The sequence below is a fragment of the Topomyia yanbarensis genome, chromosome 3, assembly GCF_030247195.1.
Source record: "Topomyia yanbarensis strain Yona2022 chromosome 3, ASM3024719v1, whole genome shotgun sequence".
Taxonomy (NCBI): domain Eukaryota; kingdom Metazoa; phylum Arthropoda; class Insecta; order Diptera; family Culicidae; genus Topomyia; species Topomyia yanbarensis.
The window spans coordinates 27198262-27224910 of record NC_080672.1 but is presented as its reverse complement, the minus strand read 5'-3'; the positions used below and the strand labels follow the sequence as shown (position 1 = coordinate 27224910).

At 41.4% G+C, this 26649-nt stretch overlaps 2 protein-coding genes across 8 annotated transcripts in view; both read left to right on the top strand.

The window, feature by feature from the left end:
* LOC131686846 (uncharacterized) overlaps positions 1–22480 on the top strand; it is a 50071-nt gene extending 27591 nt beyond the window's left edge. The window contains exon 5 of the mRNA XM_058970840.1: positions 20415–22480. Within this exon, the coding sequence (XP_058826823.1) occupies positions 20415–20515 (101 nt within the window). The 3' untranslated portion in view covers positions 20516–22480. The remainder of the gene's footprint in view (positions 1–20414) is intronic.
* Positions 387–7957, top strand: LOC131693415 (uncharacterized). 7 transcript variants are annotated; one of them, XR_009306249.1, is made up of 4 exons: positions 387–758; positions 812–7584; positions 7665–7729; positions 7791–7957. XR_009306249.1 is itself a non-coding variant. In XM_058981202.1 (4 exons), exon 4 carries the CDS (start codon positions 944–946, stop codon positions 7448–7450), a length of 6507 nt encoding a protein of 2168 aa, XP_058837185.1. In that variant the 5' UTR covers positions 387–492; positions 573–637; positions 699–758; positions 812–943; the 3' UTR covers positions 7451–7957. The 7 variants fall into 7 exon arrangements, 2 of the variants coding, with proteins under 2 accessions (XP_058837185.1, XP_058837183.1); XR_009306248.1 differs by having other exon boundaries at positions 812–7729; positions 7791–7850; positions 7904–7957; XM_058981202.1 differs by having other exon boundaries at positions 387–492; positions 573–637; positions 699–758; positions 812–7957.
* Positions 22481–26649: the final 4169 nt, after the last annotated feature.

The following is a 26649-nucleotide window of genomic DNA, read 5'->3' as shown; positions in this document are numbered from 1 at the left end:
GATCCTTCCTTTCCTTGAATCTATATTAAAATCGAGATGAATGCATATTTTGGTTTGGTTGGTTTTAGAGCAGTATCTTTCTGTTGCATTTGAAATATTTCGTACGCAAATTTGCGATCCACCCGATTGCTCGGTTCACTCAACCATGTGACACTAAATACATTCGAAAGTATTTCCTTAGGTTATGCCAACTGGTATTTATACCATAGAGTAACAGACAATCCTCGCCGCCGGTCATTCTGAGTTGAGGGTTAGCTAATTTGTCTTTACTTGTTAGAATCGTTTATAAAAGGTTGTTACCGCCAGCACTGCTTCGCAGTGTGGACACGGCCTTACTATGCGAACGCAACCACTGTGAACGCGGCCTAATGCAAGCGCCGCGTCAACCGGTATGAACTGTCAATTGACGCGGGAAGATGACATGGCTTGCCATCAGCAGTTATTTCCGTTTGCACAATCTTTTTTTCTTTGCAACATCGAACGCGATCAGACGTAAGTTAGGAGGCAGGAGTTCATTTTGCTTTAATCTAAAGCTTGTAAAATTTAATAGTAAAGTTGTTTGCTCTTTTCAGTGTTAAATTGACTTAAACTAACTTACAGCTAGGACTTAAAACTAAAATCACAGATCATTATCACAGTGAGTAGAACTAAAGCTGTACGCATTGGAGCTCATGCTTAACCTAGAATTTTGATCACAGATAGTTTAAAGTGGAGGAATAGTCTTCCCCGGATTAAAATTGATTCGCACACCGAAATTTGTGAGTTACTTATATTGTTTACATGCGTTATCTAACTCTGAATAAAATTACAGCTTTAAGCTGTTTCCGCATCAATTTGCGACAGCTAACAAGATTTCGGATTTCACCTTTTGTTCTCTGAACAAAATCTTAAAGAAATTTCGTGGCCGGGAAAGGTATCGAATTGTGCCCAGCTGAATTTCACCATGCCAAATACGGATCCCAACCTCAAAACGCCCGAGCAGGGAAAATCATCGGATTGTGTTTGCTGCGCCCATCCGGAATCGGCCGATGATTGCGTTCAATGCGACCGATGCGATGGTTGGTGGCACATGTCATGTGCTCAAGTCACATCGTCTGTTGCAGACCGGCCGTGGACATGTAGGCATTGTTTGCCGGTGAGTGTGTGCACTCCCACTTCCAGCGCAAAGGCGGCACGGATGAAGATGCAGCGACTGAAAGAGCAGCAGGAATTAGAGCAACGTCATCTAGCAGAGAAACACCAGCTGGAGGAGGAGTTGGAAGAAACGGCTAGTAATAGGAGCCGGATCAGTCACAGGACGAGCCAGGATAGAGTAAAGCAGTGGCAACAGCAGTGCATGGAACAGGGTGCAAGCGCGCATGGTCAGCAGATGGATCAACCGACAGGCGGGGCAGCAGCTTCCCCGGCCATGCAATTATGCGATCGAGAACCAACGTTGGGACAGGTGGTTAACCCATCGGAACCAGGTCTGGTTACTCGAGATCAGCAGCAGTATACCGGCGCGATGCCGAAAACACCTAAGAACCCACAATTGGAATTCTCCGTGCTCCCCGCAGTCCAGCCCCCAGTTCCCCCCGCAGCACCAACGTGTGGAAATTCGTTCGACCCTCACCAATCGGGTCTCATCGTTCGGGATCAGCAGCAGTATACCGGCGCGATCCCAAAGGCACATCGGAGTCAACGGGGTGAATTTCCCGTGCCCCCCGTAGTATCAACACTGGGCAATTTGTTCGACCCTCAACAATCGGGTCTCACCGTTTGTGATCAGCAGCAGTATACCGGCGCGATCACTCAGAGACAGCAGGTAGCAGGTTCGAGAGGTAAAGTCCAGCCCCCCGTAGCGCCAACGTGTGGAAATTCGTTCAACCCTCACCAATCGGGTCTCATCGTTCGGGATCAGCAGCTGTATACCGGCGCGATCCCAAAGGCACATCGGAGTCAACAGGGTGAATTCCTCGTGCCCCCCGTAGTAACAACCCTGGGCAATTTGTTCGACCCTCAACAACCGGGTCTCACCGTTTGTGATCAGCAGCAGTATACCGGCGCGATCACTCAGAGACAGCAGGTAGCAGGTTCGAGAGGTAAAGTCCAGCCCCCCGTTCCCCCCGTAGCACATCAAGGTAAGCCACTGAATTATCCACCTACTAGTGTACCATTACCATCCAACTATGGATGCTCCCTCCAACACATAATGAAACAGTTCGGAACGTTGGCAGCCTCGGCCACGGTTCCATCGAACAACATGAATACAGTTTTTCCCTCGACGGGATCGAATGTTGGCCTTGCGCCACAGGCAAATCCAAGTATACATTCCGGATTAGTATCCGCAACTGCGGGACCGCCAATCGTAGGCCATACGCCACTGGCAAATGGGACAGTTTTTCCCAATATGGAACTGTCAAATGTTGGCCCTATGCCACACGTAAATCCGTCACTATCTACAGGCATAGTTCCCCCTCCGCCGGGACTGCCTGTCGTTGAACAATACACCCCCTCCCCCTCGCAGCTAGCCGCGCGTCAAGTGATGTCCCGCGATCTACCTTCGTTCTCTGGCAATCCTGTTGATTGGCCAATCTTCATCAGTAGCTTTATGAATAGTTCGCTGGCGTGCGGTTACAATAGTGCCGAGAATCTTTCGCGTCTTCAACGTTGCCTGAAAGGGCACGCGTACGAATCTGTCAAAAGCAGGTTGCTGCTTCCGGAATCAGTGCCTCAAGTGATCGATACTCTTCGGTTGTTATACGGGCGACCCGGGTTATTAATCGGTGCATTGTTACAAAAAGTGCGCAGTGTCCAGGCACCGAAGGCGGAGAAATTGGAAACTATAATCGACTTCGGCATGGCTGTGCGCAGCCTCTGCGACCACCTGGAAGCAGCGGGACAGCAGGAACATCTCTCGAATCCTACGTTGCTGATGGAGCTGGTGGAGAAGCTACCTGTACACACCAAGATGCAGTGGGCGGACTACATACAACAGCACCCGGTAGTAAACCTCAAGGCGTTTGGAGATTTTATGCTCAAAGTCGTCACAGCCGTTTGCAGTGTGTCAAACTACACCGGCGAAAGTAACAGTAGTCAGCAGAAGCCGAGACACAAAGGAGCGGTGAACACGCATAGCAACGAAGCAGAATCCGTTCGTGAGGTAGTGAGCGAAAAGGATCGAGCGTGTATATGCTGCAAGAAATCAGGTCACCGTCTAGCAGAATGCACCGCATTTAAGGCGTATACTGTGGACAGCCGATGGAACTTCGTACGAGATAAAGGTCTTTGCCGGAGTTGTCTCAACGCACATGGGAAGAGAAGCTGCAGAAACGCGAAGCTGTGCGTGATCGATGGATGTACCTACCGTCATCATGCACTGCTACATTCAAATCGATCCAATGCAAACCAGCGACCAACCCAAGAATTGTCGATTGTTCAGAACCATACACATCGGCAAGGCAAGCAGACTTTTCTTTTCCGCATAATTCCTGTCGTTCTCCGTGGGCCACGAGCGACCATTGAAACTTTCGCATTTCTGGATGATGGTTCGGACTTGTCGCTCATCGAGAACAGCCTGGTGGAGCAATTGGGTATCGACGGTCGGAAGACACCGTTGTGTATGAAGTGGACCGGAAACGTCACCAGAGTTGAATCGGAATCGAAGCAAGTGAGAGTTTTCATCAGGGGAGCCAATAGCAACAAGCAGTTCACGATCAACGACGTTCGTACTGTAAATGAGCTTACTTTACCGGAACAGAATCTAGATTACGACAAGCTGGCGCGACACTACCGCCATCTGCAAGGTCTGCCGATCGCTAGCTACACGAAAGCGATTCCCCGTCTGCTGATCGGCGTTAACAATGCGAACCTCACGGTACCGCTGCAGGCAAGAGAAGGAAAGAGAACCGAGCCTATTGCCGTGAAAACACGGTTAGGATGGTGCATATTCGGCGGTGGTGAAAGTAGGGATACGCATTCGTTGAATTATCACGCTTGTGAATGTGCCGGTACCGGCGACCAGGAGCTGCACAATGCAGTGAAAGACTATTTTTCTATGGAGGATGCCGGAGTTCAACCGCCAGTCGTGCTGGAATCTGTAGAAGACACGCGAGCTAGGGAGATTATGGAGCGGACGACTATCCGAGTAGGAGAACAATTCCAAACTGGCCTACTGTGGAGGTACGACGAAATAGAATTCCCGGACAGCTACAACATGGCGGTGAAGCGTTTCGAATGTCTGGAGCGTAGGATGCTGCGAGATCCCGAGCTGGCAGCCAATCTGAAGAAGCAAATAGCGGAGTATCAGCTGAAAGGCTATGCGCACCGTGCAACTCAGAAGGAGCTCGCACTAGCCGATCCTAAACGAGTGTGGTATTTGCCGTTAGGAGTAGTTACGAACCCCCGGAAACCGGGCAAAGTCCGCCTTATATGGGACGCGGCAGCGAAAGTAGATGGAATATCCCTAAACTCCATGCTACTAAAAGGCCCGGATCAGTTATCTTCGCTTCCCGGAGTTCTGCTGCGTTTTCGTCAGTACAAGGTGGGAGTTTCGGCAGACATCCGTGAAATGTTCCACCAGTTGTTAATCTGTGAACCGGATCGTCATTCTCAGCGCTTCTTGTTCCGGAGCGATCCATCAAGGCCTGTCGAAACGTACATTATGGACGTGGCGACCTTTGGATCCACGTGTTCGCCAGCATCAGCCCAGTATGCGAAGAACAAAAACGCCGAAGAATTCGTCGCTCGCTATCCCCGAGCTGTCGAGGGAATCCAGAGAAACCACTACGTGGACGACTATCTGGATAGCTTCGAGAGTGTGGATGAGGCCGAAAGAGTTTCCCGCGCAGTCGGAGCAATCCATCAGAAAGGAGGATTCCACCTTAGAAATTGGTTGTCGAACAGTGCCGAAGTTCTACGCGGACTGAACGAGGAAGCTACCAACGCCAGCAAGAATCTCTGCTTGAGTACAACGGACGGCGATCGAGTGCTCGGCATGCTGTGGCAGACGACCGACGATGAGCTGCGGTTCTCGATGAATTTGAAGGAGGAAATTCAACGTGTATTAAATGAAGACGAGCGGCCAACTAAACGACAGATATTGAAGTGCTTGATGGGAATATTTGATCCACTGGGGCTTCTTAGTGTGTACCTCGTGCACGGCAAGATCCTACTTCAGGACGTGTGGCGAGCCGGACTGCAGTGGGACGAAAGGGTGCCGGAAGAAATATTCGAACGTTGGGCTAGGTGGACCGCTCTGTTCCCGAAGATAAGAGATCTGCGTATTCCGCGGTGCTACTTCGAGGAAGCGACCGAACAGACGTACAAACGATTGCAACTGCACGTATTCGTCGATGCGAGCGAAGTTGCCTTTTCTGCTGTAGCATACTTCAGAGTGATTGACATAGAAGGCAAAGCCGAATGCTCGTTAGTTGCGGCAAGAACAAAGGTCGCTCCACTGAAACCCCTCTCGATTCCCCGTTTGGAGCTTCAAGCAGCGGTATTGGGCAGCCGCTTGATGTCGTTCGTGCAGGAGAACCACAGTGTTAAAGTCAAACAGCGGTTTCTGTGGAGTGATTCCGCAACAGTGCTGGCCTGGTTACGAGCCGATCATCGTCGGTACAAGCAGTACGTTGCCTGCCGAGTAGGAGAGCTTCTTTCTACAACGGATGTAGCTGAATGGCGGTGGGTTCCCAGCAAATCGAATCCAGCGGACGCTGCCACGAAGTGGGGAAAGAACTCATGCCCGAAAGAATGCGACGAATGGTTTAAGGGACCTAAGTTTTTGCGGCTGTCCGAAGACAATTGGCCGGAGCAAGTGAAAACATCAACGGCTCCTGAAGAAGAACTACGGCCCTGCTTGGTGATCCAAGGAGCGACTATTCCGGAGTGTGTGGTGGATTTCGCCCGGTTCTCAAGGTGGAGACGACTTCTTGGAGCAGTAGCATATGTACACCGTTTCATAGACAACTGTCAGCGGAGGCGAAGAAATGAGAAGCCGGAACTACTGCATCTGAGTCAGGACGAGCTGAGAAAAGCGAAGAGCACGATAATACGGATGGTACAGTGGCAGGAGTTTCCCGCAGAAATGGCCTCGCTTACGAGAGGACAAACGGAGTTGCCTAAGACAAGCCGTTTGTATCAAACAACGCCGACAATGGATGAACACGGAGTGCTGCGCGTTGATGGACGAATTGGAGCCGCACCACATGCCGCATTCGATGCCAGGTTCCCGGCGATTCTCCCAAGAAAACACCATGTAACGAAGCTTGTGGTCCACGACTTTCATCGAGCCTGCCGGCATGGGAACTCGGAGACGGTAGTGAATGAAGTTCGGCAGTACTACAACATTTCACGGTTAAGGACGGTGGTGAAGCAAGTTGCGGCTGCATGCCAGTGGTGTAAAGTCGCGAAAGCGAACCCGAAGGTTCCTCGAATGGCACCGCTGCCTGTGGCTCGATTGTCATCGTTCTGTCGGCCGTTTACCTACACCGGCATAGACTTCTTTGGGCCGTTCTTGGTGAAAGTGGGAAGGAGCGCTGCCAAACGTTGGATCTGCCTATCCACGTGTCTCACCACACGTGCCGTCCATGTTGAGGTTGCCCATAGCCTGTCTACACCGTCGTGCGTCAAGTGTATTCGCCGTTTCGTTTGTCGGCGAGGAGCGCCAGCGGAAATCTATACCGACAATGGTACCAACTTCCAAGGTGCCAAACGTTTGCTGCAGGAAGAAATCGAAAACGAATTGGCAGCGACGTTCACAAATGAAGATACAAAGTGGAATTTCATCCCGCCAGGAGCACCTCACATGGGTGGCGCGTGGGAAAGGATGGTGCGGTCAGTTAAGTCGGCAATGGAAGCTGCTTACAAGAACGATCGAAAGCTGGACGATGAAGGACTGGAAACGTTAGTCGTCGAAGCCGAGGGTATCGTCAACAGTCGACCACTTACCTACTTACCTTTAGACGCTGCCGAAGGTGAGGCTCTAACACCAAACCACTTCCTATTAGGAAGCTCTAAGGGAGTGCGTCAGCCGGCTGTTAACATTAGTGACCCTGCCTATGCGGTGAAGAGTTCCTGGAACCTTATACAGCATCAACTGGACATATTTTGGAAGCGTTGGGTTCAGGAATACCTCCCGATGCTCACTAAGCGGATGAAGTGGTTCGGAGAAGTGACTCCCGTAGCTGTTGGAGATCTGGTCCTCGTAGTTGATGACACTCGCCGAAATGGCTGGCTACGTGGAAGAGTGAAGGAAGTTGCGACTGCCGAAGACGGACGCGTTCGGCAAGCTGTGGTTCAGACTGCGAGGGGGTTACTGCGTAGACCGGTGTCAAAATTGGCCGTGTTGGAGGTTGAGCCAGATGGTAAAACTGGGACCGGTGACCAGTGTTACGGGGGAGAGGATGTTACCGCCAGCACTGCTTCGCAGTGTGGACACGGCCTTACTATGCGAACGCAACCACTGTGAACGCGGCCTAATGCAAGCGGCGCGTCAACCGGTATGAACTGTCAATTGACGCGGGAAGATGACATGGCTTGCCATCAGCAGTTATTTCCGTTTGCACAATCTTTTTTTCTTTGCAACATCGAACGCGATCAGACGTAAGTTAGGAGGCAGGAGTTCATTTTGCTTTAATCTAAAGCTTGTAAAATTTAATAGTAAAGTTGTTTGCTCTTTTCAGTGTTAAATTGACTTAAACTAACTTACAGCTAGGACTTAAAACTAAAATCACAGATCATTATCACAGTGAGTAGAACTAAAGCTGTACGCATTGGAGCTCATGCTTAACCTAGAATTTTGATCACAGATAGTTTAAAGTGGAGGAATAGTCTTCCCCGGATTAAAATTGATTCGCACACCGAAATTTGTGAGTTACTTATATTGTTTACATGCGTTATCTAACTCTGAATAAAATTACAGCTTTAAGCTGTTTCCGCATCAATTTGCGACAGCTAACAAGATTTCGGATTTCACCTTTTGTTCTCTGAACAAAGGTGAAGTTAATGTTTTGGCTTAATTGGTGGAGCGATATTTTTCAACCCTCAAAAAGGCAAGCGGGTGTCAGAGGCCCGGCACGTTAAAATTCATACTCTGTTGCGTTTCGGCTTCGCCTCATCAGAAACCGACACTAACTTATTGTCGGAATAGATTAGCGCCGGCTTGACGCAAATCCCTTTAAACTAAAACACACTTTGTGTTTCAATCGAACGACTGATGTCCCGTTCGAGCAGAAGTTCTGGTTATGCCGATGAGACACAGTGAAGCCGAAACTTGTCTTGGCTTAGCAGGCCAATGCGAAAGCATTATGCTATATTTCACCCTAAGGAGGAAAATTTGGTAAAAACCAAAATTTCTCGCTAGGGTGAAAATTTGTTGGTAAAAACCAGTCTTTGTATAGGACTGGTACTCTGTTGCGTTTCGGTTTCGCCTCATCAGCCGGCGCTAATCTATTCCGACAATAAGTTAGTGTCGGTTTCTGATGAGGCGAAGCCGAAACGCAACAGAGTATGAAATAAGGATTTGTGCCCTCCTGTACAAAGACTGGTTTTTACCAACAAATTTGCACCCTAGTGAGAAATTTTGGTTTTTTACCAATTTTTCCTCCTTAGGGTGAAATATAGCATAGAACGTTAAAACTTTTTAGTTACAAAAAAATGTGTATGCAGTATAAGCTTGGGCATGGAAATTTTGATAAGTAGCTTTGAAATCTATAACAAAAATAAAGAATTGTGAAATTTTCATCTATGGAGTGATGCGCAGCTATGTTTGAATTTTTTACATGCACAAAAAGGCAAGCCGGGCCTGGCAGGCCCGGTGTGCTTGCATTATTTACTAGGAATACCACGAGTTTTATACATTAATATTTATCTGAAAAAAACATTTTGATGAGTTCATCTTCATATTAGCAGAAATTTTTTTCATTTTTTGATTGATTTTATGTTTACCTTTTCTTATAAAAAAAATCTTGAAAGTTTGAGCGAATTCTATACATTTCTTTTATAAGAAATGTAAAAATTGTATACGATAATGACGTGTGTCATATTTTTTTGGGTAAATACTTTTATTTTACCCACTGTGATCTACTTGACAATTATTTGGATACAACATAACCTAACTCTGTCGTTATTGTCTATTTTTGTTTTCTATTCTTTGTGTTATAGTTGTCGTAATTATTCAAATTGTAGGATCTAAAAGCAATAAAAAATTGAAATGGCTATAAGACGATCTCCCCATGTTTTCAATCGTCTCAAGGAATCTGAAATAATGGAAGAAATTCGAGCAAATTCAACAGCAGACGATTCCGAAACTGATTTGCAAAGCGAAGAAGAAGATGTGAATGATATTGCTTCCGACTATGAATCTGATGCCGACTCGGAAGAAAAATCTGAATATGTACTCCGGTTATGCATCAGAAGAAATTAATAGCAATCCAGAAACATTTATTGGTCGTGTTCAAACGAAATGGAGCTCAGAACCAATTGACAGTCAGCGTGATCTTCCGAGTACTCACCTTTTGGAAAAATTTGCCTTTTTACATATATCGCCTTATACGCTGAAATCGGGATTTGCTGCGTGTTCGTACTCATCATCCTGTAATTCCGGAACCAGAAGTCGGATCAATTAGAAATTCAACAGAAGCCAATGGGAACGCTGTACCTTTCATTTGAAACCAAGTTTGTAAAAATCTGTAAAGAATTCGCTGAGAAATAGGTATGACATTATCTTAGGAACTTGGTAAGTTCCCCCGGGGCATCAATAACCGCCATAGCTGGCCAATGTGGTCGAAGTGCCTTCGGTGGGTCATTAATGATCTAGACATGCAAAGCCAAGTAATGTTGCACATATTTTAATATATATTGCATCATTTGGATATCATGGTGGTATCAGTTTCTATGGAAATTTGCTGTGTGATTGTACTCTTCAACACGTAACTCCAGAACCAAAAGTCGGATCAATAAAACAATCAATAGCGACCGATGGGAAGGCTGTACCTTTCATTTGAGACTAAATTTGTTCAAATCGGTCCAGCCACCTCAGAGAAAAATCGGTGAGATTGTTTGCCACACACATACATCCATACATACATACATACACACACATACAGACATTTTACGATCTCGACGAACTGAGTCGAATGGTATAAGAGATTTGGCCCTGCGGGACTCGGTTGAAAAGTCGAAATTTTGACCGATTGCATAACCTTTCTATATGAGAACGACAAAAAGGAGCTGGAATTTAGACGGGCCTGAGAGGCCCGGCTTGCCCTTTAATGTTAGGATTTTAGCTTGCCTTCACAAGGGTAAAGGAATTTATCATAGTGTTTTGTATGTTATTCTGTGCTTATACTACACGACTGTCAAATGGCCAACTACCATATAATGTCTTATGTCAGACAATGTTGTGCTAAAAGACTGTATGCCGAATAGAATAGTCTTGCTCAAAAGTTGCAACAATTCAGCAAATTTTGTGTTGCACTGTTGGTACAGATTGTTTGTAATATGAATTCACTTTATAAAACAAATCTCCTTCTTTTAAACATGAGTTGCCATTTTGAAACATTTGTTTTGATACACTTTTGAAGTTAAGCAATGTTTATTTACAGATTTTAGAGATAGTGACTCGGATCAAAGCTTCCAATTTGATGCGTTCCATTTATCGTATTCATATGATGGCAAAACGAAAACGTTCCTGGTTGACGGTCCCGGTTACAACGAAAATTCCGCCTTTCAAGCTACGAATACAGAAAATCTTCCAAACTAGATATCTCACACATCTCTCCCTGTCTGTTTCTGGCTTCGAACCGTTTTGAATTCCACTAGAAACCACTGGCAACCCTTTTTGTACTCGTTGCGGCTTCCGGCTTTTGATTCTCTCCAATCCAGACCCTTTGGATTTTAACAAAACCTTGTTTTACATTGGTAACATTTCATAAAAATAATCTTCAAGTAAAAAGTAACATATCAAATTTTTGTTTGCACTTTCCGAAAATCCGAACTACTCGCATCTCAAGTTAGCTAGATCTTTGAAAGTGTCTACTTCAACTTTCACCAACGTAATAAAACTGTTTCAGAAATGTTGGTTATAGGCAAAAGGTCTGGATTGGGAAGAAGCTGAAAACCAGAAGCCGCAATGATGACAAAAGCCAGGTAGCCAATAGTTTCAAGCGGAACACCAACCGCTCTCACTGGGAATGTCGTGAAGTTCTGTATGAATTATTTGGCGGTATTTTCTCTATAATCGAGACCGTCAACCAGGAACGTCTCCTTGATATGACCATCATATGAATAAGATCAATGAAACGCATCAAATAAGAAACTTCGATCGTAGTCAAAATCTCGAAAGACTCTAAATAAATATTGCGTAACTTCTAAAGTAATATTCCAAAAAATAAAACTCAAAGGAATTACAACTCAGACAAATTTTAATTTCAAATATTTAATCATTCAATGTGAATTGCACACGCATTTTGAAGGATTAAAATCAATTTGTAAAACAAAAGAATTAATGGAAATTCTGACCACGTTCTGGCGTTTCATCAAAACGGCTTACACCTTTTCAGTTTGGTTTTTACCACAGTCACAAATTTTTGCGCATCTTTTAATAACGTCGTGATTCGCTGGTGGGTCACTTTGTACCTAGATCACTTTTTAGTAGGACCTCCGCTTGGTGGACCATTGTCCAACTAAAAAGCTTCTGAACGCTAAAATCTCATATCAAATTTGCTTTGACAATCTACTTGACAGTAATTAGAGATGTGAATGGATGGATTTACAGTATTGACGTCTCCTTTGGAGAGATTTTAACATTTGTCAGTCGGTCCACCTAGCGAATCAAATTTGTTAGTTGGACAGAGGCTGTGGTTCAGCCAGCGAATCACGACTATATGCACATTTGTTATCGTGTTAATTTATGAATAATTCGTAATTTTAAGATTACATAAACTGAGAGTTCTGGATTCATACGTCTACATTGATACTTCTAGTGTTTTTTGGCATATTTGACGAATAGAAAAAATCACCACAAAAAGTTATGTTGAAAAAGTCCTACTTATTTTGTTACAAAATACAAAACATGCAATGTTGGAAGGTAATTTTTACATACAGGCCAGTGGATGCTCGTTGTGACTAGTATTTTTTCTTTGAGTACTTTCCACTTTCTTTCTCATAGAATCGAAATGTCTTCCACATATTTCCACATCTTCTAGTAATTGACGTTCAAAATGGCGGTATTTATAACTTACTTTATTCAATAACTTTTAAGTTTTGAAACAATTTTTTTTAATGTCTTCAACAAATACCTGTAGTTTCTTAATTCCAACAACTTCTTTGAGCAATTAAAGTATTGAAAAAATCTCAGAAAAAAAAGTTAAAATGAAAAAATGATTTTTGGGTGACTTCCACGAACAACGCGCAGTATTTCAACACCATTGCATTTTGTAGAGTTGGCATGTTTAGTAAGTTTTCTCGTAGTAGAATTTTCTATAAGTTTGTTATTGACATCATGACTCTATTTCGAAAGTTTCTAGAAATAAATTTCTATCTCACTTTTAGGTGAATTAATCACAATCAGTGGCGTGGTAGCGGGGGGGGGGGAGGGTTTGGGGACGAAACCCCCCCCCGAAATATTTTGGAGAAATTTGAAATAATTTAATATGTTTAACAAAAATATGTCTAATATTTAAAATGAAATTCTCAAAGTTTCATTTGCAAAAGTTATCTTGTGAAAATATTTCCTTGTAGTGAAAATTCGCTGCAGACTCGACACCTACCTGTCGGCACGTTGTGTAGGCCAGCTCAACCTCCGAGAACTATAACAAGCGAGGAGCTAGGAGCTTAATGGTTCACGAAACGGATATCGGCACCGAGAGAAATTTCGCCACATTCTGTAGTCCTTGACTGACGGCGAACATGGACTGGAGAGTGTGAGAGAAGTATCCCCATAGAGACCACCAGGCGATTCGCTACCGCATCGGCCAATAAAACCCTGCTGCAGCACGAAGAAGGACGGGCGGCAAGCTAAAGTGGAAGACGAAAGCCTTTAACGAAAACCTCTTTGTTGAGTTTCTTCGGCGAACAATGGAATCAAGTACGTTGATAGGCTGATCTAACAAGAAGGATTGTGACGGCTTGTGACGTTACAATGTCACGAAAACTAGGGCCATGCAGTAGACGGCGCATGGGGTAACTAGGCCGAAAGCCTGGACAAAATTATTTTCTGCTGTTCTATGTATTATTTTGCAATTATAATTCAAAAGAAACTTAATCTTCCCTAGGTGTTAACTTTTTGTTACGAATAAGGTGTTAGCGGGTGATATTGACCCCGATTTCGAACTTAGTTTTAAGGCACATTTTCAGCCAAATCTACATGAACTTGTACCCAAATTGTTTGTTGAAGTTTCAATTTTCAGTTTCTGGTGAATATAACTGTTTTTGACCTGGTTGGCCAGTGGGAATCGGTGCCGAATGGGGTCATATTTGGCATAAAAAGATGTATGCAGAACCGTCATCATAAATCACCGGTTTATACTAATAATAAATGCAAACAAAACAAAAATGAGAATGTATATATTAAATTTGTACATGATACGACCGATCTGTGATGTTCCTGATTACTATGATACCAATTGGGTTCTTGTATCACCGCAAGCACAAATAGGCACATTGAGACTCCTACAAATACAACTACAAATACCTACAAAGCTTATCAATTGTCCAGTTTTACGGATATGCTGGATGTTCCAGGAAGATACGACACAGCCAATACGGTACAAAGTCAAGTCACAAGTAAGAACTCTAATGATACTTCAAAAAAAAACTGCAACGATATTTTTCAAGAATGCTGATAAAAGTACTTTCTAAATAATCACAGAGCTATAGTTTCCAGTACATATATGCATTGGTCCGAGCTCCAGCACCAAGCATATGATCTGACCCGTTTTACGGATATTCCGGAAAGTTTTCACGAAACCAACAGGGTCTTTGTTCCGGTCACAAATACGATTTTTTTGCAATAATAATTATGAAAGAAATTTTTTTGGGAAAACTCCAGACTTCGAGAGTCGATTCCGGATCTTCCGAAAGGTTACTATGTTACCAATAGGGTCCCTATCTTAGTCACAAGTACACATTTCTGCGAATGATATACACTGAAATCTCCATTCACGAACCAAACCGGGGGTTCGTAAATCGAATTAGTTCGTAAAAAAAGTGTTCGCTATTGGGGTTTGGTTGGTAAAAAATATGTTCGTTATTTGGGATTTAGTTCGTAAAAAAAAAATTCGCTTCGCCTTCCTTGCAAAATTCGTTTCGTCAAAGCAGTTCACAAAATTTCAATAATTATTAGGTATGAGTATTTTTGGAACGGGCTTGACAAGTAGATGATGGAAATGGATGTTTGGAACCATTTTGAAATCCAATATGGCGACTTCCGGTTGAGCAATATTCTTGTTAATCCTTACAATATGTTCCAAACATCCATTTTCATCATGTACTCGTCAACCCCGTTCCGAAAATACCCATATTGCTGAGGTTATAGAGAATTCATCTATACCGGAAGCCGCCATCTTGGATTTCAAAATGACATACGACATCGATTTCCGTTACATACTTCCGTTAACCCCATTCCGAAAGTACCCAACTTTTATTAGTAATTGTTAGCTAAAAATAAATCAAACTGTTTACGACTTCATACTACACTGTACGTACGTAAAAAAAGAGTTCGTAAATGGTGGTTTCAGTGTACCCTTATATGTTTTCGAAAATACCTCAGAGCTTTAGGACAAGGTTCGTGAAGAACATGTGTAGGTCATAAATACGAACTCATTCAAATGAGAATTTGAGAAACACTAAAAACAAAACACCTAAGACCTAAGGTTCTAAGACCAATTTTATGAATAGACCAGTTCAGCAAATATGCCGGATCTTCTGGATGGTCACTATGTGAACAATAGTCAATTTTTCACTCGGAACTACGAATTTATGCCAATGCAATGTGGACAAATGTTTTCGAAAAAACTTCAGAATTCTAGATTCATAAATTAGCCAGTTTTACGGATGTTCCGGATCTTCCGAATAATTTTCACGTATAATCCAGAGTAAGTATTTGAATTAGAGTATCACTATCATTTTAGATGGGATTTTATATAAGTTTTCAAGAATATTACAAAACTTTGGGATCAGTTTCAATGATTGATCACTTATGTTCAATAGTATATGAAATACTATTATACAGCCGGAATCGGCATCGGAATTGTAATCCGGAACCCCATTCGGCACCGATTCCCACTGGCCAACCTGGTCAAAAACAGTAATATTCACCAGAAACTGAAAATTGAAACTTCAACAAACAATTTGGGTACAAGTTCATGTAGATTTGGCTGAAAATGTGCCTTAAAACTAAGTTCGAAATCGGGGTCAATATGACCCGCTAACAGCTTATTCGTAACTTTTTTTGTACAGCCTTTCAGGAATGCCCGACAATTTTGAACTCAATTGAAAATCGTTGCGCTCCATGAAAAAGAAAAATTAAGAAATTCCAAACTGCTAGGTGCAAAACTAAAAAAGTTAGCGCATTTTGAAAGTTCATTTTGGGTCATATTGACCCCAACACCTAGGGAAGGTTAAATATTTGATCTTGAGCACATTTTTCATAAAAATCCACTTAACAGTGTGAAATTTGTTTTCTTCTAATATTTCTTCCAAAACTCAACCTAAATGAAACCATTGTGAATGGAAGCTATAGTAACATTAGTAGGACGATTTTCTAACAAATGTAATTTTCTAAATTATATATATATATATATATATATATATATATATATATATATATATATATATATATATATATATATATATATATATATATATATATATATATATATATATATATATATATATATATATATATATATATATATATATATATATATATATATATATATATATATATATATATATATATATATATATATATATATATATATATATATATATATATATATATATATATATATATACATTGGAGACAATACATACATTACCTTGTTTTATTGATGATCATTCCAAAACCTGTTATGTTATCTGTGAATATTTACGGTTTTCTCAGTCAATTTAGCTTGAGCAAACGAATTGTTTTTAAAACTGCCCGACGTTTCGACCGTGTCTGGCGACCTTTTTCAAGGGAAACTAAAATAATCGTTTATTATGAGTGAACAGGTAAAGCATAGTAAAAACATATATGAAAAAGTACGAAACAAAAACAAAATTGCAGTGCTGTGTGACTCACTTTAATCGTGTCGTTTTTGTCGTAATCGCTGATTGCCAACGGTGGGAGGTTGGGTGTTTTTCCACTGGCCGAAATGGTTGTGGAGATGACGATTTTGTGCTGAAAAAAACACTTTCAGTTTATCAACTATGAACAAAAGTAATAAAAAACTTTTTTCGGAAGTGCTACATTATACTAAAGAAAAGTGTGTAACGTTAACATTCCTCGATGACTCTTTGTTCGTCATCTACAAGTTCTACTGCTGGTTTGAAAAGGTGAGGAGGGAGGGAGGTGAGGGTTTTTCATCGAAAATTTATGACTATTACAAACGGTAAACATTTTACGAAACTGATAAGAAATGTTAGCAGGCGATTCAGTTAAATAAGACTTATATTTTCTTATAATGTTTTATAAAAAGCACCAAAATTATGTAAAAACTACAATTTTCAAATTGCTCTCAAACCAACGGTCGGACGTGGTCGGATGAGTATCCACCTGCGATGGAAAAATTGCGAAGTAGTATTAAATTCATAAAACAAACAATTACCTTTATTTGTCAAAACAAAATAGTTAGATTTTTTTTTATTTCGATATATCCACCATTAGAGTAGTTAGAATAGGTCATTAGCAGGCGGGCTCAGAGCGAAAGATCGGAAAGTGAGAAAGGAGCGCAAGCGACGTATCTAGAAGGTAGGGACTCTTTAAAACGGGAGATCAAGCTTAGCAAGCCAATTGCCATAAGTAGCTGTGCTGAGAAATAAACGCCAATCCTTGGGGGACGCGTACTGAGTCGTCATGACGAAGCCGAGGGTCCGTCGACACCAGCTGAAATATGCCCGGGTAAGCTAAAGATAATCGTTGAGGGTCTCTTCCAGAATCACAATTCAACTACCTGGTCACCGACACCGTACGGCGAAGAAGAAGGAGGTAACACAGTCGAGTGGCAAGTGACTAACGACGAGCTCAAAGACGCGTCGATGTGACTAAAATCAAAGAAAACTCCCGGTCCGGATGGAATACCAACCGTGGCGCTGAAAGCTGCGATCCTGGCATATCCGGACATGTTCAGGATGCTATTACTGAAGTCTTTAGATGATGGAAATTTCCCCGAAATGAGGAAGGTGCAGAAACTGATGTTGCTGCCAAAGTCAGGGAAGTCACCGGATCATCCAGCCCCGAATAGATCAATGCCGCAGCGTGGCATAAAAGAATGAGGCAGATCATGAAGAGCTACTTCTAGAGTAGAGCACTGCTGTACCAGACGAACAAAACTGCGAGTCGCAGCGGACGTTACTCAGGGCTCCATTCTCTGTCCAACACTTTGGAATGGGATGTACGATGCACTGATAATATCAATTCGTAAATATAATGAAATCGATCATGCAATGCACGAATTCATTCGTCGTTTTCTGCTACGAAGTATTTTCGTGCATTGTAAATAGTAAGTTTCGTTCATTTCATGAACAAGAATGGCCGTATGGTGAACGAAAGCTTTCGTAAATTTTACACATTTAATGTACACTGCACGAATGTTATCGTTGATAGCGACATTATTTTTCGTGAATGAAATGAATGGTTGGTTTATTTTAATAATCGTTTGTTTATATTACGAACGATTTCGTTGGTCGCACGAAATCTTTTCGTTTAGCTTAGAAAAGTTTTCGTACTTATTAGCCTCTTACTGTTTTCAGTCGATCTTTTGGGATCGAAGTTTGACAATATCGTTTTTTTTTTATTTAAAAAAATCGATGTGGCCAAATCGATTTTATTGTGGTACGAAGAAATGGCCGCTTGATGAACGAAAGTTTTTGTAAATTTTACTTATTTAGTTTATATTGCACGAAAGTTATCGACATTATTTTTCGTGAAAGAAACGAAATGTTTCGTTTATTTTAATAAACGATTATGTATATTACAAACGATTTCGTTGGTCGCATTCGATCTTTTAGTATCGATGTTTGACAGCACCGATATTGCTCCGGCAGAGAAAAACTCAAAATTATTCATACAAAATCAACGAGCGAGTTCGCGACGGCTCAACTGATTCTGTACTGCTCCAGATTCTGAATCAACTGGAAGCGAAAGAGGCTCAGGAAATCTTCCTGCAATCGGCGGACACGGATACGACTACTAAATAGTCAGACAATAACAATTATCTGACGTATAGCAACAATTGCTTCATATTGCTCTTTTGACGTGGACGGTTTGACGAATGGTGCTCGTAAATATTATAAAGATATTCGTATATAACAGCGAACGACTCGTTTGCTGAATGAAGCTGTTTCGTAATAAGCTAACGAAAGTCATTTCGTGGTTTTCACGAAAAACTCGTAATAAAAAATAAAAGTGTTTCGATAGAACTACGAACGATTTATCATATGTACGAAAAATTTGTATATTTTATGAAAGTTGTTTGCATGAAATTATTTCGGCCGCCCAAGAAAGTGAAAATCGTTGGTTTCGTGGACGATGTGTCACTAACGGTGAGTACAAGTAGTACTGAAACCAAATAAGAATTGGTATCGGGAGAACTTCTTTCGTCTGGGACCTGTCCGTCAGCTTACAGTCAGATTCATCGGCGGGAACGAGACCGCGTAGATCGCGACGATACACCACCAGCCGCGCCGGGGCTCCAGCAAACCGGATGTCCTACTCTACCGGAATTGCCGAACTGACAGCAGCACCTGGCTGGTTGGCTTGCTTTCGAACTTCTCTCGCCGGGGAACTTTTCGTCGTAGTAGGCTAGATCTATCATCGGGGACTAGACCGAGTAGTTCGCGAACCAGTCGGAAGCTCAGCGAGGAAGTGGTACTGAATGGCACAAGGGAACTGAAGGGCGTAGTAAATTAGACAGTCTGAAGTTTGCCGCCCAGATTGTCCTCGTAGGGGAAGAGCATTGATTCTATACCAACAGCCAGCTTTCCTACCTTGTCTACCCAAACCCGTTCCCTGATTTGGTTTTTGAACATTTTTTCCTGCTCACAAAGTTTTTGAACATTTTTTCATATACATACAAAAAAAAATCATATCCCTCCCCCCGAAAAATTTTCTTACTACGCCACTGATCACAATACAGCATACATCAAAAGAAGGGGGCTTCCATTCTGAAAAAGTGTTCCTAACACACCAAATCGCTAAAATCAACTCTTAGAGCACCATTAATTAAACGCACGTTTTGGTACCATTGCGACCACTGTGCGGTTGCCTGAGCGTGGTGAATGATTACGATTCGTTGCGGTATGGTGTACGGATTTTTTCGTCAGAGTTGGTCAGCTTAGTTATGCCTAAACTGTACGAAAGAAAACATATTTAAAATAATATTAATGCAAATATACTAAAAAATGATATATTTCACATTAACTAGTAATTGTAATTTGTTTATTGTGGGCTTTAACCGACATTAACTAGTGTAGTCCTACGTATACAGTTAGTGCAGCCTCATAGGGCTGCCCCTTGTAGTTTTTCGAATATTATGAAATCAACATTCACCCCTTTAATTATATTCGTCCGGGCTAAACAATTGCATAGATTGTTTTTTCGATGTAATAAGCATTTTATGTAAGACTTTATGCGAAAATTTAAGATGATCATTTTCATTGATATCTTCCCTCTTGAACACCCCTAGTTCTCCATACAAACTTTGGATTTAAACTGTGAAGCTCCGTTCCAATTTTTTTTTTCATAAAATTCTTCACCAGGGTTTTCTTGGGACCCTAAAGTTTCGCCATTTTTTTTCGTTCTGCTCCCCGATCGTGTGTTGAATAGTGTAATCTATTTAATCCCAATTTTGCAGTAGAAAATGTTTAAGCTTCCAAACTTTTATATTACACATAATATTGGAATCGAATCATGTCGAGAATGCTTTGTTTCCAAACGAGATCCAACCACAATACGTTAACTCTTCAAGTGACAATCTCAGCACTCCCGTCTGAATTCATGAACACGATCCCATCCCCATCAAGTAGGCGTCGGAGGTCGGTCGGTGGCATGTCAAGTCAGGTTAGATTTTATTTTATCTCACTCACCGAACTTCAAACCCCGGTCGTGGTGACTTGCCTCGCGTACATATGAGATCCTTCCTCCCAAAAAAAAGGGAGGGCGGTTAAGTCGTTTCGGTTACACTTTGTGATATGATTCTTATATGTACTTTCTCTCTTTTTTTTTGCAGATCCCAAGAAAAGTTGTTGGATGTTACTGCTGCTACGACTCCTGGCACTAGTCACGTCCTTTGGCTTCCTGCTGAACATCGCAGCTAACAATCGGTTGTAATATTAGTCGTGAATCGTTTCCGCACTCACGACAAGCAGCAGCGCACGAGTTTGATTAGTGAGCGTCGTGGGATTCAGCTTTCATGTACGTGCGTGTATGTGTCTGTGCAAGTATCGTTCGTTTTTTCCCTCCTCTCCTCGTTATGTTAGAGCTTTTCCGCTCACAACCTTCGTAAACCTTAATTCGTAACTAGATAAGGAAAAAAATAAACGCGATTGGAGATATTGGCCCATTTTTTGTACATTTTACATGAAACGAGCGAGGAAGTGGCGTAAAAAATTAAATGAAAATCTGGTGGGTGGGTGGCGTTGTAGTAAAACGATAAATTCACTAGAACTTATTCCTGATTGCAATAATCGTTTGAACTTGTTGATTTGGTCAGGCTGTAAATTTTCAATATCCAATGACAAAGTATCATAACTCAATGCCCAATCCAATTTATGTGTGTGTCTGCTAGAATATCTGCTGCCTAGAGTAGGGTCAGGAAAAAAGTCACCAGAACCGACAAATCTCGAGTACTTTTTCAAATGGACGTAAGTAACATTGAGAGCCTCTCTTTGTTTACTTTCTCTTTTGTTTATTACGACGTCATTACAACACTTTGTACTAATTTTCCAGTACATATCGAAAGCCGACGGTTTTTACTACAATATTATGCAAAGAGTAGAGTAGTAAATGTTGAAATGGCCGAGTAATGAACAGAAGAGAAAGACCTCAAAGAGAATCTCTCATTGTTACTTACGTCCATTTGAAAAAGTACTCGAGAAATACAAATAAGGCAAACTTTGATTTAAGATGTCTGGAAAATATGTCACCGCCTACTGCGCCCGCACCCACCGGCTTTTCAGCAAACAACAGTCAGAAGAAAAGTTGTACATCACGCAAATATGATTCGTTCGTTCAAAATAAACATAAGCAAAAAAAAAACTGGTGGGTAAACAGACGAAGAAAAATGTCCTAAAATTGGAAGCAGACGGAAGTCGTCCTCCCACACATGTGTGTATCTATAAACAGAATTTATCTTTTATATAGCCGTACCAAAACATTCGGCAAGAGCCAGCAGAACTTATCCAAACCAGAGAAAAAGTGGAGAAAAGACGACGATAGAAAAGAAAAACCTAGTGGAACAAACAAACAAAAAAAAATATAAATCGCAAACAGTGTTTGGCTTTTGCTGTTTTTATGTTCGGCCGGCTGCTCTGCTGTTGCTAGTATTTTTTTTTATCGAGAAGAGGACACTGTCCGGTTCAGCCGAGTCCCAGTAGTCCCAAACCCAGCCAAGAACGGAACAAGCCGAACTATAGTCAAGGCAAGTCGAGACAGTAGACGAAAAACTTGAGACAAGTGCTACTCTACATGTCTGGAGGAAAACTGTTTCAATAAAATTGAAGTAAAACTAGCTATTTTGTGTTGTGCGCTGCAGAAAACTGCAGAAGAAAAAAACTATTGCCAGAATAGGCGAGCGGTCGGGCGGAATCATGGGGAATTGTATTCTTTTCCTGGTCGTTGAGAGGGTTGGGATTTGGGACCGGCTAGCAGGATTCTAAAAACAAATAAAATGGACTATAAATGTGATAACCGCTCCGATGTTGAAAACAAAACTGAAGACGACGACCGACGGAAGGACCGACGATAGGATTGAGAAATTGAAAACTTGGTCGTCCTGCTAATTGTGTATCTTTAGTGTATCTTGGAAGCTGCTATGTACTTGCCTCGAGAGGCTTCAGCAAAAAATGGCAAACAAGGCAGTAGGATCTAACGGAGAAGAGGAGATGCTTCTGGCTTTTGGCTGTTGAGACTTTAGAAAATATTCTGTAAGGGGGAAGGTGGCAGTCGAAGATATGAAATAAGGACGATGTAATATTTTTAGGAATTGAAAATTAATTAATTCATCGTGTAAATACTGCGAGGATGAAGCAAACCGAAACCAAGCGATTGTATGACGAAGCAGGGAGGAAATAAAGATTACGGAAAATTAAGGGTTTTTGCACTAATTGAGCATGGCTGCATCCGAAAGCCGTCGGGTTATTGTTTGAATTATTTTTTTTTATTTTGATTATAGAGGTTTTAACCTTAAGGTCATTCGCCTCTTCGGGTTAGAAAAATCTCTTATGAAAAAATTCTAACCCTATGTGCGGGGTCGGGATCCGAACCCAGGTGCGCTGCGTACAAGGCAATCGATTTACCAACTACGCCACGCCCACCCCCTTGTTTGGATTATGTTATTTACTGTAATTGTGCGGATAAAGGTCGACAACTGCTGGTTGTTGTGGGTTTAGCTTTAAAAGTCGGCGGGGATCTTGTGGTTAATTCTCTTTTTTAGACTGCAGTAATCTACGATGGACCTTCCGCAACTTATATCGAGATTTTTCAACAGTTGACGCCAACAAAGGTAGGTTTATCATAAACAATGTCTTTAAACATATAAGAATGAAGCTTTTTGATAACTCTATCGATTTAACTTGATTTCTGCTGTAAACAAGAGAGGTTTATTATGTTCGAGCCAAATTCACACATTTCCGATCCGATTCAGTGACGGTTCAGTACCGTGCATGTACACCAATATTCTTTCATATATTTTACATGCAAGTATTTACACACGTCCGAATGCTTCGCATTTGAAGTGTATGCAAGAATATTGGTGTCCTGGTAGGGTATCGACCCGTACCTGAAGCAGATCGGTCAGGGTCCCCATCAATTAGCGGCAAATCATTTGGCCGAATGCCATTTGATCGAATGATATTTGGTCGAATACTGTGTGGTCGAGTGCCGTTTGGCCGAAAGCCATTGGACCTACTGGTTTTGATGCAAGATGCGAAAGTAATACAAAATTTTATTGCCCATTCTATTTGACTGTGTAAGGATTGAGTACAGTGGCAGCGCTGAGGAGGGGGGCGAAGGGGGCAATCGCCCCGAGCGGCTAAATAAGGAGGCGGCATGTCCTACTAAACAAATTTCTATTTAATTTTTTAGTAATTCTTTAAGTTTCATTAATCCCGATAAAAATCAAGTGCGGGTGAAACGCTTGAGTTTATAATATTTTGGCGCCTGCTGTTTACTATGAAAAAAGTAGGGGATCAGGACGACGGATGCGTTCGACCAAAATTTTATACATATTGCTCAGTCTCAAAAGATTCAACTGAGATGAGTTTCCGAACGCATTTGAAGTAGTGGGAGTATGCAGACTAATTTACTGGGATTAAACCAGGGAACTCTATCATATACAGATTAGTTCATGGTTAAGAATCTCTCGAGCGGTGATAAGAATTCATATTTGGGGAAAAATCGTTCTACACAAACTATAAAATCTCAACAGTTACAAAGCTATTGAACTTTTTTTGTAAACAACTTGTTTGTTTTTAAATGTCTCGAAATCAAATAGTATACTTTGTATTTTCAATCTTTTAATTCCATTCAAAGGGTGTTTCCGTTCCTGTTAAATATCGGGTGCGTTGGTCCAGCATAGTCGATGGGACAACTGGTCTAATAAATGTTCTATAGAAGGATAGTTTCGTGCGGTAGCGTACGTTATTCGACCGAAGGTTTTTTTTTGAGTGAGTGGATCCGGCGATCAGCAAGGGGTAAACAAACCAGCATTTTTTGTTCACTGATTGCTAGACGGAAGGGTATCCGAAAGCTTAACAATAATAAGGCTGTTGGGAAGGGCGGAATTGCTGGTGAACTTCTAAAAGTTTAAAAGGGGACCTGCTGTGAGAAGCAATCCACTCCGAGACCGGGATAATCAGCGTGGAAAAAAACATGCCCTCGGATTGGTTGAATGGCCTATCTTCAAGAAGGGCTACAAACTTGAACATAATATCTTACTAGGAATAACTCAATGCCGCCTACAAGATAGTCTCTCGTGTTCTGTTGAGGAGACTGCGCCTGTTGGCTGAATGCTTTGTCGGCGAATATCAAAGCTGGTTTCGAGAAGGACGATCAATGACGGACAAAATGTTTACCCAGCGACAAATTCTGGATATATTCCGGGAATACAACTTGCGGACTCACCATATATTTGTGAATTTCAGGGCGGCATGCGAATCAGTAAAACGAAATGCACTGTGACAGATAATGATTGAGCGAATTTTCCCAACAAAACTGATTAAGCTGATTCGTATGACGCTGGGTGGGATAAAACCAAGCGATACGAAGATCTGATGTGCAAAAGGGCGGAACCAACATCAAAAGATCTCACATACTTCTTGGCTTCGCGATCGACGTCGACATCATTGGCGTTGGTCGCAGAGCAGTAGAGGAGGCATTGTTGCCTTTTAAAAGGGAAGCTGCAAGAATCGAACTGACTGTAAACTCTGACAAGACAAAGTACATGGTAGCTGGTAGAGAACGTGTTGGGTTCGAGGTGGAAATCTATAGGGTACGGTACGGTACAACAATCTCATATATCTTAGAACACTAGTGACACATGATAACGATGTTAGACGCGAAGGAAAAATGCATGTTGCTGTTGCGAATGTAGTTTACGTAGTCAACTAAAGTCCCACAGCCTAAGGATGCGCACAAAATTTGCTCTATTAAAATCGCTGATACTCTCTGTTGATCTGTACGGCCATGAGGCATGAATGCAGGGCCGTCGAGAACCGCGTCGGGCCCCAAGGCTTGTATTACTGCCGGGCCCTTTTAAACCTAAGTCCTCTATTTCAGTATGAGTTAGTACCTCTTCAGCCATGGGAAACTCGTAAGTCCATGGTTTCTATTAGTCACCGATTGACTCATATTGCCACATCCACAGTAGGGCAACGAAAAAAATTTTTTTTTTGAATTCTCAAAGACCCCCCTCTCATATTGTGACAAATGTCAAAGTAAGCTCAGATGCCAAATTTCACATCATTTGGACAATTCCAGACTCCCGCCCACTTCGCTTGAAATTTTATGAAATTGGTACTATGGGAAAATATGGAGGAAAAATATATTAAATGCTATAACTTTTGAAGTAGCAATCGGAAAATTACAGTTTATACCTCTTTTTAAAGGAAATAACCTTAGTATTTGAATGAAGTTTCTAGAAAAATAAGGGAAAGCGGGGTACTGGGCCGTTTTGGCCCAAAATCCCTTATTTTGAATATTTTTTCTGCTCCGTAATCCTAATCATACATATTTTGCAGTTTTTATAATGTGAAAAAATCTCAGAAATCGAACGGAACCTTTTTGACCTTTGTCCAAATACGAGAAGTTGGGGTTATAGGGGCTTTTGTCATTCATAAATTTTATCATTTTCTCGTGCATATATCTCCATTATTCTTCACTCAATTTTAATAAATTGTACCTTGTTGAACGTGAAAAATCTTTAGGAACAAAATAAAAATAGATTCATTTTCGATAAAATTCAGAAACATCACATTATCTGACATATAGTCTCGACTTCACATTTTTATCAAAATATCGCACATATTAACTCTATTTAACAACAAAATTTTTATTTCATTTACTACTTTTAGTGTAAAATACACTTAGAGATCACATGAGAAAAGTTTCATTCCTGGAAAAATAGGGGAAGTTGAGGTATTAGGATTTTAATGAAAAAAAATGTGATTTGTAGAGTTAATCTCAAAAAATTTGATGCTTCTGAATTTTATTGCTAACGAATCTATTTTTGTTGTATTCCTTAGAATTTTCTACGTTCAATAAGTTACATTTTATGAAAATTGATTGAAGAATAATAGACATATATGCACGAGAAAATGATAAAATTTATTATGAATGACAAAAGGCCCTTTAACCTCAACTTCTCGTAAGGTCAAAAAGGTTCCGTACGATTTCTGAGATTTTTTCTCATTAGAAAAGCTGCAAAATATGTATGATTTGCACCACGAAGCAGACAAATTATTCAAAATAGGGGATCTATTCAAATACAAAGGTTATTTCCTTTAAAGAGAGGTATGAATTGTAATTTTCTGATTGCTACTTCAAAAGTTATGGCATTTAATATATTTTTCCTACATATTTTCCCATAGTACAAATTTCAAAAATTTCAAGCGAAGTGGGCGGGAAGTTAAAATTGTCCAAATGATGTGAAATTTGGCATCTGAGCTTACTTTGACATTTGTCACAATATGAGGGGGCCTTTGAGAATTCAAAAAAAACAATTTTTTGCGATGCCCTAATCCACAGAT